This window comes from Vespa velutina, chromosome 7 (genome assembly GCF_912470025.1).
Source record: "Vespa velutina chromosome 7, iVesVel2.1, whole genome shotgun sequence".
NCBI lineage: Eukaryota > Metazoa > Arthropoda > Insecta > Hymenoptera > Vespidae > Vespa > Vespa velutina.
This window is the reverse complement of record NC_062194.1, coordinates 6,727,579-6,748,436: the sequence shown is the minus strand read 5'-3', so window position 1 is coordinate 6,748,436 and position 20,858 is coordinate 6,727,579. Positions and strand designations below refer to the sequence as shown.

The 20,858-nt window shown below is 32.3% G+C and overlaps 2 protein-coding genes across 3 annotated transcripts in view; one reads left to right on the top strand and one right to left on the bottom strand.

The window, feature by feature from the left end:
- The window catches only part of LOC124950291 (cAMP-specific 3',5'-cyclic phosphodiesterase), a 333,991-nt gene that overhangs the window by 203,190 nt on the left and 109,943 nt on the right, over positions 1 to 20,858 (bottom strand). The gene's annotated exons all lie outside the window — the stretch shown is intronic.
- On the top strand, positions 12,952 to 13,961 carry LOC124950294 (tetra-peptide repeat homeobox protein 1-like). The gene is made up of 2 exons (XM_047496773.1): positions 12,952 to 12,981; positions 13,065 to 13,961. The coding sequence occupies exons 1-2, from the start codon at positions 12,967 to 12,969 to the stop codon at positions 13,842 to 13,844; spliced, it is 795 nt and encodes a 264-aa protein (XP_047352729.1). The 5' UTR covers positions 12,952 to 12,966; the 3' UTR covers positions 13,845 to 13,961.

Here is a 20,858-nt window from a genome sequence, read left to right as displayed (position 1 = left end):
GGCAAAAAAGAAGAAAAAAGAAAAAAAAAAAAAATTCGATAAAATATAAGATAAAAATATTTACAAATACGAGAAAGCTATTCTTATCTCTTGAAAGACATTTCTTAACAATCAAAAGCAAGATCGATCGTATATTTGGGAATACGATGAAGGTGTTACAGTTCTCTTAATCTTATTTCGAGAAGAAGATGAAGAAGAAGAAGAAGAAGAAGAAGAAGAAGAAGAAGAAGAAGAAGAAGAAGAAGAAGAAGAAAAACGACTTTGGTATAGATCTCGAATCTTTGAGAACTTACTTTTTCGGCATGAGAAATTTCTGAAAGGATAGGAAACTTTAGGGTAAAACGACGATAGTAAATAAGACCAAACGAGAATAATACAGATTCAAATTGTCATTCCGCTTTACCTTCTAATCCTTTAATTTATTTCCTCTTCGGTTTTGCTATCAAGCTTCCGCATAATAAAAGGCATTCTCTTATTCGAGGACGTGGGGGTAAAAGAGGATGAATCTCGTTTCGTCTTCGTTCTCGTTACGATAAAATAGAGAGAGAGAAAGAGAGAGAGAGAGAGAGAGAGAGAGAGAGAGAGAGAAAGATAGATAGACACGAACAAAAGAGTTTAATCCTTGGAGAATCACGTGTCGTAGAGAAAATCTTCCGGTGAACTTCTCATTCCGCGTATACCTTTTTCATGAGTGATCTCTCGAATTTGTTTAAATCTCTTTTGTTGGTTGGACATGGTCGTACCGGAAACGGTGACCCTTGCCACACCGGAACAAATGCTTCCTAAAGCATTAGAGTATTTCAATGCATTCGCGGACGTAGTTTTCTTCGTGGAAGAACTACGACGGCTATACGATGATACGGTTATCTTGCTAGAAGGATTATTACCAGAATTCCAACGTTCGTTCTCTGAAAAATAATCTCGATCTAACGTAAGAGGACTGGTTATATAGGAACAAGATACGTCGCTTTCCGAAGGATCTCTTATTTCTGATTTTCTATTATTAGAGATCTTAAGAGAATCTTTTTCTTTCAACGTTAACGCACATCTCATAGATTTATCACTTCTATTTATGGAATATACAGGATCTTCGTCCAATTCTATCAATGGAAATAATGGTTTTGGTATACCGGTTGTAAAAAATACCGGTATGATTTTAACTTTCTCAATGTTGTTAGGTAAATTGATCACTTTTATTTTTCTTGATGATGTAGAAGACGAGACATTTGATATATCTTTAAAATCGATTGTTTGTTTAGACGTTTGAGAAGATCTATTAACTATCACTGTATCCAATTGTCGTTTATGATGCCGATCTTTCAAGTCCAATCTCGATTCTCGCGGAATAAGATAATCCTTGGACGTATTTTCATTTACAAACATCTCAATATTTTTTACCGTAGAAGAAGTCGATCTTTTCTTTTCGGGATAAGTATTGACGACGTCCAAGGACGAATATCTGTTACTTTTGCAAAGGGAAATCTTATCTTTATCGATCGATAAAGAATTTTCTACTATAAATTTCGGTTTGACGATATCCATGCCCATCGTCGAGGAACTCCGCAAATTTCTCTTGCCATCTCGTCGATCACATGGAATACGATGATCCTCCCTTACGACTTCCTTCGATCTATCGAGAATGAATAAATCCGTGGGTTGATCGGCGTTCTTTCGTGAAATATATTGGCTCCCATTGATATCGTAAGATTTTCTTGAAATAAAATCCTTATAATAAGAATGACCATAGTCCATTGATCTGACTACATTTCCTTTATCACTTTGATATCGATCGTGAATACAAGAGGATCGTGGCCGATGATAACGTTCAAACGGCGTACTCGTTTGCGTATAATAGTTTGCGATTCTTTCATCACGATATTCTTTTCCGATCGTAGAATCGTTATTGCCTGGAGTTATATCAAAATACATTGGTTGTCTTGGTTCACAGTACGATCGATCTTCATGTAAACCGGTTTGAACGAAAAACTTGAAATTACCGGTAGAGATATGGTTGAAACTTTCTCGGGACATCGATTTACCGACCATCGTCATTGGTGAAAACTGCGTGTTCAAATTGCCGACGATACTATTCTCCTTCAACGAACCACGATCGATATCCATTGGATTAAACGCGTAGCTACCGGAAGAGACATTTTTACTTTCCTCAATTGAACCGTATATTCTTTGTAATCTCAGTGCACGAAATTTAGCGGCTATTTCGCTGAGCTCGCATCTAAGTGGCGACAATTCACCGTGTATCTTCAAGAGTACATTGGTGTCATTAAGATTAATCCCCCGTCGTCTTTTTGTACTCGAATCAAACGAATAATATTTATCATTTGGTTTATCCAATAACGCGTCGTTCACTGTATACGGTGGAATATAGAACGACGTTCTAGATAATTCTGGATTCTCAATTATGTCGATCAATTCATGAGAAACTTTTTGGTTTTTCGAATATGTATCGATCGACTTGTCTAATTTTTCTATCATCATTCTAGGCATTGATTCTTTCGTTTGATCCGTTAATTTAATATCCTACGACAAGATTGTTATTTGTCAATACATCAAATTCAATGTCTCTGTATATGTGTATATATAATGAAAATAGAGACTCTTTTTTAATACGTTGATTGTTACATTCGACTTTTTGTGTTTAGAATATAAAAAAAAGAAAGAAAAAGAAAAAGAAAAGAAAAGAAAAAGAAAAAAAGATAACAGTAAATTTTATTATAATTTTATTCTTCGTAAGAAAAATAACGAAGGACGTATCGATTTTTGCAAAAATCGTTGAACAATCAACGTGTTATAGTATCTTACTTATCTATCTACCTGAATTACCGGCAATAACATTAATGACTCTCGTCTATTCAGTTCATATTTCTTGCCCAAATAACAGACTTCCGGTTTGACCGAATCGACTAATTTTGATTCGGCCGATAACAGAAGTTCCGTTTGTTCGACTATCATTTGTAATTTTTGCTGACGAGCAAACGAGGAATCCGAGATCATACGATCTTTGACTTCTGTAATAGGATTTGATTCGATGTTTCTCAGAATTGGTAAGGACACCGAACTCATTCCGATATCGTCTACGTCCTCTTTAAAGTAGGTATATAGATTTGAATTCGATTTCACGTTCGTTTCCAAAACCTTTAAACTCTCGACCTCTTCCTCTTTCCGAATATTATCGGAATGCGATTTTGATAAGAAACGAGTGTGACTGGATTTTCCTTCGACGAGCCTTGACGGTCCTTCACTCGAAGTTTCATAATCGGCTTCTATTCATTAAATAATATTACAAAATATAAATAATAATTATGCTATATATTATTTTATATAAAATAAATTTATATATGATACAAATAATAATATAGTATTATTTCTTATAAATGATATAAAACGAATTGATTTCCTTGTATTTAAAACATTTAACAAGGCGATTAATCTCTATAACCATCTTTTTAAATTATATAATGTCACAGTGCATATATATATATATATATATATAATTCGAGTAATATAATTTATATTTAAAAAAAAAAAGAGAAATAGAAAAATTTTAAATATAAACTAACAATTAATCATACGATTTTGAAAGTTGAAATGGTGTTATAAAGATTTAATCTTCCTACGATACAATTTAAACTATTTAATTAACTATTAAATTAAATAGTTAAATTTAATAGTTTAATTAACTATTTAATTAAACTATTTAATAAACACACTAAACTATTAAAAAAAAATCAAAAATTATTTATTTAAAAATATCGTAATACGATCTGAAAGACATATCGAGGAAGATTTTTTCCAAAGTAAAAAAAAAAGAAAAGAAAGAAGAAGAAGAAAAGAAAGAAAGAAAGAAAAAGAAAAGCAAATTAAAAGATCGAACCGTCGGTCTCATGACCAGACGTGCAGGTATCGGGAGAACTCGGTCTTGATTTTGCAAACGCGTGCCGATCATGACGATCGTCTTGAGACTCGTCAGAACGTCGTTCAGGAGTTCCATCGAACGGAATGATTTCTCCTCTTTCGATGGAGGAGGGAATGATCGGCTTCCTGGACGATGAATAATCGGACTGCCTTCCAGGGATCGTTGCTCCAAGTGACATCGTTGTTTATAGGTTAAATACAAAACGAGAATGAATACGGCCGAGTTCTTCTTATATTTTTCTCTCTTTCTACCGATCGACCGGCTCTAATGTTGCGCGAAATTGAACGAGGGAACTTCGTCGAGACGCATAATTCGAAAGGAAGGAAGGAAGGAACGACGCACCCTCGAGAATTGCACGAGAATTTCCTTAGAATCGATCGATTATAAGATAAATACATATTTTTGAAAAGACCGATAAATGCTAACTTCGTTTTGCTTTTACGAATACACGCGTATCCATGTATATATATATATATTTACATATATAGAATCATATTATATATGTATAACCAAACATTTATAAATATCGTTAAAGGAAATATAGATAAAACAATTTTCACCAAAATAAATTTCATGTTTGCTAACTGTATACATGCATGAATGCATATGTACACGCATACATATATACATACGACTCGTCTAAACTTCTTTACATGATCATGTGTATGTAAATGTTTCGTGTATGCACCTACATACGTATCAACATACTTTGATATCGACCTTTTAAATATTCATACTAACAAGCCGAACTGATCCAAAAAGGCTTCCTTTAAATTGCATTAAAATATGACGGTATTTCTACAATAGTATAGTTGTTAGAAACTGTTATCTAGTAATTTACTATAACGTCGTATTATTTCAACTTTTATCGATCGAAGTTTATTTATTTGAAATTACTCTTTCGAATTCATACTTTAATGATCAAATTAATCATGATTCGTATCAAAAATTTTGTCAATTTCATATAATTAAAATCGGATTGGATTTCGCTTATTTATCATGTAAATTTATTCGATTGGCCCATCGAATATTCATGCTAAACGTACGAATTTTTATAGTTTTACTAACATTTTTACGACTAGTACTATCTTAGCGGAACTTTCTTCACTCTGAAGTTCTATATTCGAGATACGAAGTCGAAGTTGTCAAACAACTAGCTACTCGTTATACGTATATATATATATATATATATATATATATATATATATATATATATTCATATATGTATATTACATATATGAATATATATACACAATGAATGAAATTGTCTTCTCTGACATAATTGCATTCAAATAGGATAATGATCATCTACAGATGCGAGATTCACAGTATCCATTACGTGATGAAAGTTCAAAATGCAACATATAATGAGATGTATTTACATGCGCGAATAGGTAGACAGGTATATATATGCGAATGTAAATGTAGACAACTGAATACCAATTACATGAAGATATTCCTTCAAGTCGTTCTACCTTCGAATAACTTTATATATATATATACATATATATATAAAAGAAAGTACTTCTAAAGTAGAACGTTTGGTTGGTTCGAGAAATCCGATGAAGTTAAATAAATGAGTTTACTTATAGTTTTTAACCTTGGTCGTTACATAATAACAAAACGAAGCGTTAAATATCTAAAAAGAAAAAGAAAGAGAGAGAGAGAGAGAGAGAGAGAGAACGAGAGAAAGAGAGGGAAAGAGAAAGAAAGAAGGGAAAAGAAACGAAGGACAAAAGAAAAAAAAAAAAAAAGAAACGATTTCGGTGCAATTAATTAATTTCTTAATTAGAGAGAAAGTGCATCAATCTTGTAATCTGATTAGCTTAAAATGAACGACGCGACGCCCAGTAATAATTTTCCTTTTTAATAAAGGTGAGGAACCTTTGAGGGGGAGATATAACTATGATTTACAACTACGATTACGGTGAAAAGTAATTTGTCACTCGGAGGGTACTTATTACCATGTCGGTTTGACCGGTATGTCATTAATATCAATAACCACTTAGTACAATATCCACGTACCACTCATACGTCAAATTCGTCTATATATCCTCGCGAACACGTTTCTACACCCTCGAATATATATATATATATATATCTAACACTACTACACATATTGCCACGGTCCTTTAACGTTCCGATCATTTCCATTAAGCTTCGATGGCTTTAGTAATCGCCAATGTTTCGATGAGTTTACGATTACGAGATCGTCGATAAATTTCGTTGGTTTAAATGTATACTTAACGTTTGATAGTCGAGTAAGAGAGTGAGAAAGAGAAAGAGAGAGCGAGAGAGAGAGAGAAAGAGAGTGGGTAGAAACAACAAATGATTACTAACATAAACTCTGTCAAATTATAAAGTATAAATATCTACAAGTAAACGATAATAATTCATATTTATTAAAACTGTATTCCTCTTATTTCCATGAAATTAATACTTTTTACGAGGCAGGATTGTTTTCGTTTCATTCAATAATTCCTTAAGTAACGATAAAATTTAATGGTTGAATAACATGTCGTGTACTTTCCATAATAGAAAAACCACTGTGAATTGTCGTGGTTCTTAAAATGAAAAAGCATTAAGCCAATTTCTGTAATTAAAGAGAGAGAAAGAGAGAGAGAAAGAGATAAAGAGAGTGGAATAGTAAAAGGGAAGAGTGAAAGAATAGATAAGACTCTTCTGTTGAATATATATGCAGGTACGTGAGGAGCTTTCTTTCTCGAAAGGAACGAGCTTAATTGCTTGGGAAAACAAATTTTAGACGATTAAGATACACCGTACGAACTAAAAGAAAACGAGGAGGCATTCTTTTCGTTTCTCATTGATATTTTATCTTTCCAACCTTATAACGATCAACTTTAAACCACAACGAGAACTATCGTGGCGTTTATAAAAAAGAAGAAAAAATAAAGAAAGAATAACATAATACCTATAATACATGTTTCATTGAGTGAATTGAATAAACGAGAAAATAATGATAATAATAATAATAATAATAAACATGATAATTAAAAAAAAAAGCTAAAAAGAAATGAAAAAGAAGATAGAACTTAATTACGACGATATCGATTTACAAAACATACACCTTGAGGATTTTACTCGGATTAAGTATAAAAAGAAATGACTGTGGAGTAGTTTATTTTTTTAAGAGGAAATCAATAAAATTTCTATATCAATTGCAATAAATTGTCGAGAAATTCTAATATTATTTCTAAATGATACCCTTTGTAATCCGTATTATTATGAGATTTTTGAAAATCAATAGAAACTTCATCGTCACGATTAAACTTGTAATATTACATTTATTAATCGTGGACAAATGATTTTAATCGAATTGTATAAACAACTATTATATCGCTTATTTCTACTGAGATTGATTTATCGATCTTGAACACAATTTTATCGGAAAGAAATGCAAGGTAACATAGAAAAATGAAAAATGTGTATGTGTGTGTATGTGTGTATGTGTATGTGTACGTGTGGTAATAATGTCAAGTTTAAAGGACGATTTGAACGTTGAAAGAAAGAAAGAACTCTTCTGCAGATCTTTTTTGTTACAAACGAAGAGGAACAAGATTTTTATTTGATCGAGCATCTGTGACTCCTCCCCATTAATTTTCTTTCTTCTTTCCCGTTGGGTCGGCCATGCCGGAGAATCCGAGGAATTCGTAAATCATCGGTTAATACCGTTTCACGTTCGTACTCGAATATTCTCTCTGAACGTTGACCTTTGTTCTCCCGGTTCTCCCTATATCTTCCTTTAGAGAAAATGTGAAGGTATTGAAAAAATTTATCATCTGAGAGTCCCCGTTTAAGTACTTCGGTCTTTTGTCTGAAAGAGAGAAGGAAAAAGAAAAAGAAAAAGAGAAAGAGAAAGAGAGAGAGAGAGAGAGAGAGAGACAAAGAGAGAAAGAGAAAGAGAGAGAGAGAGAGAGAGAGAGTGAGAAAGAGAAAGAAGATCGAGTACCGAAAATCGTTGTTGCACATATTGTCCAAAAAGCGACATGCGCGGTTACGCAAAGAGTTACTTTCACGAGTACACGAAGGACAATCCATTATCCTTTCTCAGGAGACGAATAATTTTATCTCATGGCCCAACCGCGATCACTATCCATTACTTTCTTTCTTTCTTTCTTTCTTTCTTTCTTGCTTTCTTTTTCTCTTTCTCTATCTTTTCTTTTTCCTTCCTTCTTTCTTTCTTTTTTCTCTCTCTCTCTTTTTTTTTTTTTTTTTTTTTTTTAAATCTACCATTCCAATATCACGAGATAAATACATAAATTGATTATTGATTTAAAAATAGATAGAAAATAAAATTTGAAATCAATCCGATAATCGGACGTTCGTTTGAAACGATCGAATAAAGATTATTTAAGATCGAATTTTCACTCGGCTCGAACGCGAGTCATCGATCTTTACTTTCTCGCTTGGTCATACACATATTATATGCCGATGTAACAAACAAAAAAAAAGAGTGAGAGAGAGAGAGAGAGAGAGAGAGAGAAGAGGAGAGAAAAGAAAAATATATACGAAGAAAAAAAGAAAGAATAAAAGAAGAGAATTCGATTCGCAAACTGGTCCGGTTGGATAACATCGTTTCCACGCCTTTTACTTTTATGTCGGATCACAAGTTAAACGTAGAAAACTGCCATCTTCGTTCGTGCAATTATATCTTTCTCTCTTATTTGCTGCCTCATACCAAACCGGACTGTACCGTACCGTAAACGATCGATCGATCAATTTAGTGGTATCGACCACTTCCGGCTTAATTCATGATTTTGTCAGAGTTACATCATCAAAATGATACTTTTTTCGTTATGCAAATGATATATATATATATATATATATATATATATATATATATACATGTGACTTTCGGATTTCGTTGAACTAATAAAAGGAATAACAAAAAAAAAGAGATAGAGAGAAAGAGGGAGAGAGAGAGAGAGGGAAGGAGGGAGAGAGTAATAAAAAAATGGAGCATATAAAAAGGAAAAGAACATCCAAATGGCATATAAAGAACAGATTGGCAATTAAAACATCGTATACGGCGATATAATCCGAGCAAAGTCATCTATCGTTCAACCGCATTTACGTGCATGCGTGAATGAATCGTCTATGATATGTATTTATTCCCACATATATATATATATATATATATATATATATCCATGTACATGAATATACAGATAAAATCTATTCGTGAGATAAGACGTCAATTGCAGAAATTTCGTAATAATTTCGATCATTCACGTTTCTCAAGAATTCTATATATGGAAAATAATCTGATTCTTTTTCCAAACGATAGAATAGAATTTAGCCAGGTAGATAGACAAAGAAGATAATAGAATTTATGAAATGCGATCTAGAATTTTGCGAAGCACATCCTCTCGATTTCGGAGCATGACCTTGTTTATATTCTTTTTCTCTTTTTCTCTCTCTCTCTCCCTCTCTCTCTCTCTCTCTCTCTCACTCTCTCTCTCTCCCTTTCGTTCAACAAATGCAATGTATCAGACGCGTGCGAGCGAGAAAAATCGAGTTGGAAAAGAGGAGCAACGGCAAATGGCACTGTGGTACTGACATACCGTGACGAAATCGAATCTTCGAGAGACAGATTTCCGATCGGGGTAAAAGCGTTTCAACGAAAACTCTCGACCTTCTTCCTTTTCTACCCCCTTCCTAACTTCATAAAAGCTACCAATCATCTGTTTCGATTTTGCAAATTACTTTTTTTTATACGGAGGGCAATTATTCATTTCTATTTCGAACCGTACGAAATACTTATGAAATAACTTTTCAAAAAAAGAAAAAAAAAAAAAAAAAAGGAAAAATGAAAAGATATTGGGAGAATGGGAAAACGTGAAACGCAACGATTTTCAACGAACGTAATATATCGATATCAAAATACGACATTGACCGGTCTCGTAAAATCGCGAATAATCCCGAAGGAAATCACAAGATTCAACGAAAAGTAAGGTTAGATGATAGCAGTAAATATGTATATATATATATATATATATATATATATATATATATATATATATATATATATATATATATATACTCTTCCTCTATTTTATCGGTATCGTATTTCGAGTTAGTTTTATTCTTTATTTATTTTATTATTATTTCTCTTTTTTCTTTTTTTCTCTTTTTCTTCAATTTTTACGGGAAATGCTGATCCATTTCTCGTGAGTATCTATCGATTCATCATATCTTAGTGATTGACGATTTACCACTTAGAAAACGAAATGGAAATCATGTTTCATTTTACAATTTACTCCATTTTAAGACGATTTCTCTCCCTCTCTCTCTCTCTCTCTCTCTCTCTCTCTCTCTCTCTTTCTCTCTCTATCTCTCTCTCTCTTCTTCTTCTTCTTCTCTCTTCTTTTTCGTCTTCGTCTTCTTTTAGAAGGAAAGTCCGTTCCTTTATCGAAAAACGGAAAGCTTTCGAGAGATGCATGATTTCTTTCCGTATCTTACACGACGTCTCGCGATATAGAGAAACTAAATTGCGACACGTTTTTCAGAGAGCATTGCGAGTAATTTAAATAAAACTTACCTTCGCGGTGATACGTATACACGGTGAATATAAATCGTTTCGAGAAATTCCATTGAATTTTGCATGTGGACGATATATGCACATGCACGTTTTTTTCGTTAAGAACTTCAACGAGGATAACGACGAAGAAGAATAAAGGGAATAAGAAAAAGAAAAAAGAACAAAAAAAAAAGAAGAAGAAGAAGAAGAAAAAAAGAAAAAGAAAGAAGAAGAAGAAGAGGAAGAAGAAGAAGAAAAAGAAGAAGAAGAAGAAGAAGAGAACGTCGAGATGGTTATCACTTGCAGCGTGCACGTTTTTTAAAAGGTCCTTTACTCAGATAAAAAGAAAAAATAAAAATAGATAGATGAAAGAAAGAAAGAAAGAAAAGAAGGAAGAAAGAAAGGAAGAAAGAGAGAAAGAAAAGCAATAACTAAGGAAGAAGGGAAAGAAGGAATGAAAATCCCAAAGGAAGGAAGGAAGAAAGGGAGGAAGATAGGAAAAAAGAAAGGCAAAAACTAAGAAGGGAAAGATCGAAAATCCCAAAGGAAGGAAGAAAATCCCAAAGAAAGATATCAACTAGATACTTTAAGACATATTTTTACTAAACCGGACACGTTACAAGGAATAGATATTATTTACTTAATAGCTCATTTTTCTTTCTTTCTGTTTTTTTTCTTTCTTTTTTTCTTTTTTTTTTTCTTTTTTTTTTTTTGTAACTGCTTTGTAGCCACTGAAATAGAAGATATCTAAGGAGCGACGAGAGAAATATGAAGCATCTCGTAGAAAAGATAAAATTATGAGAAAAAGACGAAGCTATCTCGTATAATTGATTGAAATCCCTTAAATGGTAAATATAAAGAAACGCGTTGGATATTTCACTTTCAACGGGAACGGAAATGGATTATTATCGGGCTAAATAGACGATAAAAAGAAAAGAGAAAGAAAAAAGAAGAAGAAGAAAAAAAAAGAAAACACTTCCCCTCCCCCCCCCCCCCCCCCCCCCCCCCCTCACCCCCCCCCCCCCCACCACACGGCACAATCCAACTCCATTCATCCATCCTTTCTTCGTTTTCGAATTGATCGCACTGATCGCTAATAAAACAGAGATTGAGAAAGATTTTGTCAATAGGTCTCTCCGAGTATTTTAAAAACTATCACTTTCTACGTTTTAGGTTAATATTATACTTTCGAAAATGTGGAAATGTCACGATAAATAACTCGATTCGAAACGATAACGTTCCATCACGATTTCGTATGTGTCTCGTTATATCATGAATATCATGAAAACTGATGAAGTCGTTCGAAAATAAACACGATTTCTAGTTTTCACGAAGGGAAAAGAAACGTTTGCGGGAGGATCGGAGGGTGTGTGGAAGGAGGGAAGACGGGGGAATATTTACGTAAACGGTCGACTTTTAATATAATATATGTATTTTTTCTCTCTCTCTCTCTCTCTCTCTCTCTCTCTCTCATCGGACATATCTTAATCGTCGTCTGCTTGCGATGACACAACGGGGCTGCATGAAAGTGAACGGAAGAGGACAAGACGAGAGCACTACTTCCTGCTCTGTAAGACTTCCAAGAAAAAAAAAAAAAGGAAAGAAAAGAAAAGAAAAAGAAAAAGAAAAAAAAAAAAAAAAAAGAATTCGAAGGGACTCTCAAACAGGAAAGACATAGAATCATAATTTGTGAAAGGCAATCCATTATATATCATCCATTATATCGAATATAATTTGCAAATAATAACATTTTCATATGTATTATTAGATAAAATTTTCTAATAAACAATTCTAATAATTTTTTACTAAAAATCTAAAATCTTCTAATTTTTATTAGTTCACATCATGAATTTTATTAGTTCGTATATACATATATATATATATATATGAACTAATTTATAGAGCAAAATATTTTTAATCGTTTATCAATTTATTCCGATAAAAATTCGATATATTTATCTATCAATCAAGATTTAAATATTCACAAAAAGAATCTCATTATTACGTACGATAGATTAATAGATAATGAAATTTTTTTGGAAAGTGTTTGCCTTAATGAAAGACAAAGAAGTAACGTGATATTATTAATTTGTCAATTTTAAAAATAATAAAAGCATGGAGAAAGGTGGAGATCGGTTAACATTGATCGATCGTTGATTCACCCTGGTATTACGTACATTCTTTTGTGTCATGAAATTGGAACAGTTACCATTGAATTACGCGCTACCTTAACGGTGTACCGTTGTTACGTATCGTCAAGTTCGGTAAGAATCAGATGGACCGGTCAGAAGAAAGGAAAAAAAAAAAAAAAATAAAAAAAAAATCAAGAGGAGTTAGCAGTATGTTCGGTAGGGCGTGTAGCTGCTCCAGTGAAAGTACTCCTACTTGGCCTGGTAACGTATTGCCATCTGGTCACAGTCTGGCATATAAAAAGCGCGATTGAAAGCGAAGTATGACACACTCGAGTCGACAGAACGCAAGAGCAACAACAATGAGGATCTTAGTTGTACGTACGGGTTCGGTTTAAAATTTAAAAATCAATCGATAATAATTGAATAATCGACAATATCTATTTACTGATCTTTTCAGATTTGTCTCTTCTTAGCCACGGCCGTATTAGCCGGGAAGAAACATGACAAACGTGGTTTGCTTTTAGGAGACTCCGTTGGTTATTCAAACGGAATTGGTTTGGGTGGTTACGCCACTGGTGGATTAAAATCTGGTTTATATTCCAGTGGATTGAGTTCTGGAGTTATCGGTTATGGTCTCGATTCCGGACTTGGTTCAGGATTCTCGTTAAATGGAGGTAGTTCAGGAGGTGTGATATTAGGAGCCAGACCTGAACGTATAACCGGCGTCACAGTTCATCGTGAAGTCCAAGTTCCTGTTCCAGTGCCGCATCCTGTACCGGTCGAAATAACAAGAACTGTACCAGTACCTCATCCCGTTCCAGTTAGAGTTGATCGTCCTTATCCAGTACCAGTGCCCCATCCAGTTCCAGTCGAAGTTACTCGTCATGTACCCGTTAAGGTTGACCGTCCTTATCCTGTACCAGTACCTCAACCAGTCGAAATCCGTGTACCTCAACCTGTACCTGTTCCAGTTCCCCACCCAGTACCAGTTCCTGTCTCAGTTGGCCCATCGATTTCGTTAAGTTCTACAGGAGCTGGTAGCTTTTCAAGCGGATTTTCAAGCGGACTATCGACTGGATTTTCAAGTGGTTACTCCGATCTTGGATCTAGTTTGGCCAGTGGACTTAGTTCTGGAATAGATGTCAGCATTGGTCATGGATATTCTTCTAACGGCGGTGGATCGATTAGCGGAGGAGACGCTGGATATTCTTATCCTGTTCCATCGAAGAAATGGTGAACAAACGTCCAATGAACACGTTAAGTTTTAACGATTGTATACAAATTCTATGTTCTTCTGAAAATCGACAACTAAGTACCTTTATGCGTTTGCTTCGTAAGCCAAGCATCGTAACGATATAACAACATAGTCAATGTTTAATGTAATAAATACATTTTTTATTTTGTTACGATACTCAACGACTATTTATTTTCCTTCTTTATAAAGTAATATCTGAATAAAGATATACGGAGTATTGTTTCTTAATTAGTTAATTTTGAAAGAAACATTACGATTAGCAGTATTAAAGTTAAGAAATACTTCCGGAGAACTAACTACTAAATTATATGGATTAATTTACTAACAAGGGATGTAAGACCATGTAAGCGATAAGTTAACAAAATTGAAGTCAAATTAATTTTGGATTGGATAATTCTCTATTGTAGGACAAGGTTGATAAACTATGAAAAGTTTCATGAATTTTACGCAGAATAAATTAAATAGAATATTCGTATTAACGCTTAATTAAGTTCAATATTACCAATGATTATAAGGGAGGAGATAAACATTGAACGACGATAAAACTGATGGTTTTAATCGAGAAAAGAGAGAAAGAGAGAGGGACAGAAGCTTTAGTAAAGTAAGCTTTAGAAAATTGATAGACCTAAAATGCAATATAAGTTGAATGCTGAAAATTTTTTAATATTCGATAAATGGAAAAGAAAATTGAATGGCAATGCATAAAACGAAATCGAATCTTACGTTTGTATTAAAACTAAAAGTAGTACCGAGAGAGTACACAAACGAGTACATTTGTAGATATCCATAATGAGGGGGAAGAGGAGGGGGAAGGAAACGTTCATAGCTCGATTGGTCGATGTAGAGTTCGCGTGGGGTAGAATTACGTCAGCAAAGCTCCTTTCGCGTCATATGGAACCGCCAAGCTCTACGTAAATCGGGTCAGGCTGCTATGAGTGAACTTTACCATCTCCTTCTTTGAGCTTTATATATTTATTTTCTTTTTTTTCTATTTACTTTTTATGTTCTTTTTCATTTTGGTCGGAAGAACAATTAAAAAAAAAAAAAAAAAAAAAAATTAATAAAAATAAAAAAAAAAAAATAAATAAAGAAAGAAAGAAAGAAATTGTGCATATTACGTTGTGAGCTTAATGTCTCTCTAGAATCTTAAATGTCCAATTTTATGATGATTTATAGTCAAGAGCGTTTAAAAGTGTCACGGTTCGTGTAAAATCAGTACACGGCTCTTAAATAAAAAATTCATACGAAATTACCACACGTCTATTTTCCCAAGTAATCGCGAACATTTGTTGGATATGTATATCTTATTAATGTATGTATGTAAATACTACGAATGTTCTCGCTTTCTTAATTGGTGTGGCTTCAGTAGTACAAGTACATAACAAGTGGATCAATAATTCAAATGCTATGAATAAAGGCTTACGTTTGTTCATGAAAGATGGTGCCGTAAGCGCAAAAGCACCATCTCTAGAAGAATATCCAATTGATATTCTATCACAAACTTATCTGTCTATGCAAATGCGTTCTCCAATTTTATATTCTATTTCAAGACGATATCAAGACGAAATAAAAGATAAAGAATTTACAATTTATATGATCAATTTGCATAGCTCGCATAAAATCGTTACATTTCGTATATTACTTATCAACCTAAAACATTTAACTACTGTTGAAAATAATTTCCTACCAACGATAAAACAGTTCATCTCGAATGGTAATTGAAGAACGAATACCATCAGATGGTAATGCAGAAATCTACCTCATGTCGATAATATGATCTCAACAATGGATAAAAACTTAAAAAATTTATCTCGTTCAACTTTTCTATTGAGAAAAGAGTATTATTTTTTAAAAAATATTATAATAATAATATACATATATTTTGTTTTTCTCTGAATGAAATAATAAATGATTTTACTTACATATAGAGTAGTCAGCCTTATCCTTTTTACTAAATCTCTCTATTATATTGTGAACTTACCTGAAACAAAATTAAAAAAAGATATTGTTAAAAACAATTAAATTTTGTAAGACATACATTGATATAATTATACACTATAGATAACAAAAAAAATATTGGATGATTTAATGCGTTGTGTGTTTTTAAAGGAATACGTCTCTCTGTCGTGATTTTTCCATTAAATTAATGGAAGAAAACAATTTTCAAGATGAATAGTTCGAAAGAAAAATAGAATAGGAACGAAGCAACAGTATGTAAATACAAAATGAATAATATATCATTGAATGGGTACGATCAAAAATACATCTGTCTCATCGGAATACTTAATGGAATTCAATCTGAAAGAACTACGATTGCGAAAGTTCTTTCGTCACGATGAAATACATATTGTATCAATAAAGAATAAATAAATAAATAAATAAATAAATAAATAAATAAATAAATAAATAAATAGAAATAAAAACACAATAATTCGCAAAATATACAGGATAACAATTTCACTGTTATCTCCGTTTATAAACAAAGCTCGTTTTATCGGAAGATTGATAAATTTAATTTGAAAAATTTATAAAAAAAAAATAGATAAAAAAAAGTTACTTCAAAGGAGAGAGAGAGAGAGAGAGAGAGAGAGTGAGAGAGGAAAAAATAAATACAAAATTTCAAGAAATATTATAACACGTATGTTACGTGATCAACATAACATAGAATCGTACATTGACATAGTTCGATATTGACCGTCGCATAAACTATGAGTATTTGCATGAAACATCGCTTACCTGTCTATACCCGTGCATATAAGTAGAGTACGTGTATGTAAAATTATCCCTAGGGACGGTTTTAGAACTCGCTAACATCTCTCTCTCTCTCTCTCTCTCTCTCACTCTCTCTCTCTCTCTCTCTCTCTCACTCTCTCTCTCTCTCTCTCTCTCTCTCTCTTTCCCTCCATTTCCTTCTCTCTCTCTCTCTGTCTCTCCCTCTCGATCACTCTACTTTGCTCTGTCACACGTACTAACGCTATTCAGAATGGTCCATTAGCATATCGAAAACTTAAACCGAAACTACGTTAATTCCACGTTACTATGACCCACGTAATATATTAATTAATTACTCGTATACCAAGAATTGTTTATCTAGATCAAACATATACTAACTTCTACGAATGATAACATTCACGAATGTAACATTTGTACATGTATAAATACATAGACAAGAAAAGGAACGTAATAATTTATCTTCTGTATCAAGAATCAAACGCTTTATAACCCCTCCCCATACAATGGTAAAATACGATAGTATAAGCATGCATACCGATATGCTACTATTCTAATAATTATTTCAGACGTATCTAACCACACGAACAGTGAAACGACTCAATAATTTATCTGTCTTGCCTCCGTTAGTATGCTACGTGAAGCACACCTATAATAAATTTCCAATGATACATGAAACCTATTAAAAAATATTCCATTTTTTTTTTCTTTTTTTTTTCCTTTTTTCTTTCTTTCGTTTTTCATTTTTATTCTATACAAGCAGAGTAGATATTTAAATATATATATATATATATATACCCCCCTTTAATAAAAATGTTAGTTTTGATGAAAAATGAATATATGTAAATATAAAAATCGATAACATTTGTCAGACTCGACCTATTAACACGATTTTCTATCGGTTTCGTATTTATTGAGTTTATTTCTGATATATATATATATATATATATATATATATATATATATATATATAGAGAGAGAGAGAGAGAGAGAGAGAGAGAGAGAACACTAGAAAACTTCTTATCGAATTATAAGTTCGTTTACTAATCGTGCTTGAAAAGTCCCATCATATACGATTCTATCATATTTTGTGTTGCTCTCTCTCTCTCTCTCTCTCTCTCTCTCTCTCTCTCTCTCTCTCTCTCTCTCTCTCTCTCTCTCTCTGGCTCTTTCTCTTTCTCTCTCTACTTCGTATAATATAATACATATGTATGTTATATTTATATACTACCAACAACAGCTCCGTCATTTGTGGCTTACCAATGCAATTCAATATTTCTGTGTTTATTTTAGAAATGCTTTGATATCTAACAGAGTTCATTCGAAAATAAACACTCGAGATCATCGAAATCATTATCGTTCATTTATTCCCACTTAGATATTATATGCATATGTACATATATACACATATACATAATATATACATATATATGTACATAATAACAACTTGAAAATATTTATTTTTGATCGGTTCGAAAATCTTTTTTCTGTTATTTTATCGAAAGAATTTTATCGAACACGTCGAATTACATTTAATCAACGTAAACGTAAAACATTGATATCGGATATGTCGATTTTTACAAAAGTCAAATAGCACGTTTTTCATGATTTTTTTTTTTTTCCAATATAGTTTTAATACAAAGTGAATTATGTATTACAGTTAGTTTCGTTGATTCGTTCGATCATGTAGAAATCGATAAGAAAAATTCTTCATACTCCTGACACGCGTGACAACGAATAAGATAATGAAAGTTAAGAGAATTCGAGCTAGGAATACTTTTTTCATACTATTTTCAAGTTTCTTTATTATCATCCCAACCCTTTCATTCTTCCTTCCCTTTTTATTTTCTTTTTTATCATTCTTTGATCTTTTTCTTCTTCGTTCTTCCCTCAATTTTTATAAAAACTTTAAATCATTTCAAAAAGGAAAATCTCATTCTCTTTTTCCATTCCTCTTCCTTCCTCTTTTTCCTTTTCCCTTAGATGGGAGCCATTAAAAGGGTACTCCGAATTTGAAGTATTTCCCGTTCTTTAGTGAAATCGAAAAAGCAACGAACCGAGAAAAAGATTAGGCTTCTAACGACAACGAGGAGAATTTCGATTTAAGGCAAAGTCTCAATTGGTTTTCATTATCGTAATAATTTTTTGTAATTCACCGAAAACGATGACTATTATTATCGATATACATATATATCGAAATTAATTGAATATATATATATATATATATATATATATATATATTCGTTAATAGTATAACATGTCAAATAGTAAATAGTAATAGTATAAGTAATAGTATAATAGTAAATATATATATATATATATATATATATCCGTTAATTTTTTATTTATAATATTATCTTATTAAGATAAAAACGTATTTTTCATGTATCCATCTTTCTCTTGTGTTATAATATTATATACAAAATGATAGCCAACCGGTTATTACATTGATGTAATGATGTGACACACACATACACATACAAATATATATATATATATATATATATATATATATATATAATCATATATATATACTCATCCATACAAGAACGACATACGCCTGATATCAATTTATCGCATGGAGTATCACAGCAGCCAACGGTAATACATATACATATATATATTTACATATACATATACATATATACATATTTAATATATATATATATATTAAATAGAGAAGAGGGTAGTTATATCAAGCATCATCGCGTTATTTTTCTTTTGTTATACTTTTCGATGACAGTACGATGACGAGTATAAATGTGACCATTTCCATCAGCAAATATGACGTATATATGCATGTATGTATGAATAAACGGTATCCGTTTACTCTGGATCTCTTTTCAAATCCGCTTTGCATATTTTCTCCTTTTATGCGCATTCTGTCTTTCTTTCTTTCTCTAACCAACAATCGTATAAAAAGATAATATGAAATCGTTAAATATTCAAAGAAAACTGTTCGATACTTCAATCAATCAATGGAAAAAAAAAAAAAAAAAAAAATAAATAAATAAATAAATAAATAAGAACAAAAAAAGAAACAATATTTGAAATGTTAAAACATTGAAACGAAGGGATGAGGAAAAAAGGACAAAAAAAGACAAAAAAAAAAAAAAGAAAAAGAAAAAGAAAAAGAAGAAGAAGAAATACATGGTATAAATCCAAAATCAATATCTTGAAGCAATTCATTTCCAATTGATCAGGTTATAAGATTTTTCCATCCTATTGATTTTCAAATAAGATCCGTCTGGAGATATTATTCTCCCGAGCTGATAAATTTAAATAAAACTCTTCGTTGGATGAGAAAAGGTCCCTTTTCCGTATTTAAAAACTTTAACGGACATAAACACGGGATCTATGGAAGTGACAGCAGCATTAAGAGTGTCTCCGGATAATATGTATATTAAGCAAATCAAAGCCGATGTTAATTAGCGTGATTAATCTAATTGCGCGAGAACTTATTTTTAGCGCCTAAATCGAATCGATTTCTATCGTGCATCAACCCCGTCTTCGATTTTATACATCCCTTCTTTCTTCTATCCCACTCTCCCTCCCACTCTCCCTCTTTCTCTCTCTCTCTCTCTCTCTCTCTCTCTCTCTCTCTCTCTCATTTTTTTCTCCTTCTATACTTATCTCTCTCCAATACTTCAACACGATGCAATGCTCTTATCCAGAACGAACGTACTGACGTCACGGGTATCGAATTTACATCGCCATCGATCGTATCGTCAGGGACGAAATTAAATAACAATAATAAGGAAAAAACTGAAAAAAAAAGACTAATAAATAAAAATAATCACCGAGAGAACGAAAAAGAGGAGACGAACGAAATAATTTCTTCTACCTTAAATATAAACTTTCTGAAATATAAAGTCAAAATGTGGATCACGAAACGTAGAAAAACGTTTTTTTTTTTTTTTTCCATTCCTTTTTAAGTTATTTATTTATTTATTTTCTATTTCTTATTTTCTATTCTTTTTTCCTCGTTCTTTTCTCGTTTATTAATTTTACATCCTTTTCCATCTTTCTTTCGAAGGATGACACAAAATTAAAAAGAGATAACGCGCGAGAGTTTCCATGATAAAATAATTTTCATATGAGTACGCTTACGTAATAAAATTATATTGTCTTCGACAGAATATAGTCGTATATGAGTGACGTTAATCGAGCGTACTAGAACGTTGTGCTGTCGCGAATAGAAGGTACAACGGCATCGTAAACGAACGTTGGCATAACTTTATCGATATCGTTACGCCCGCCCGTTCG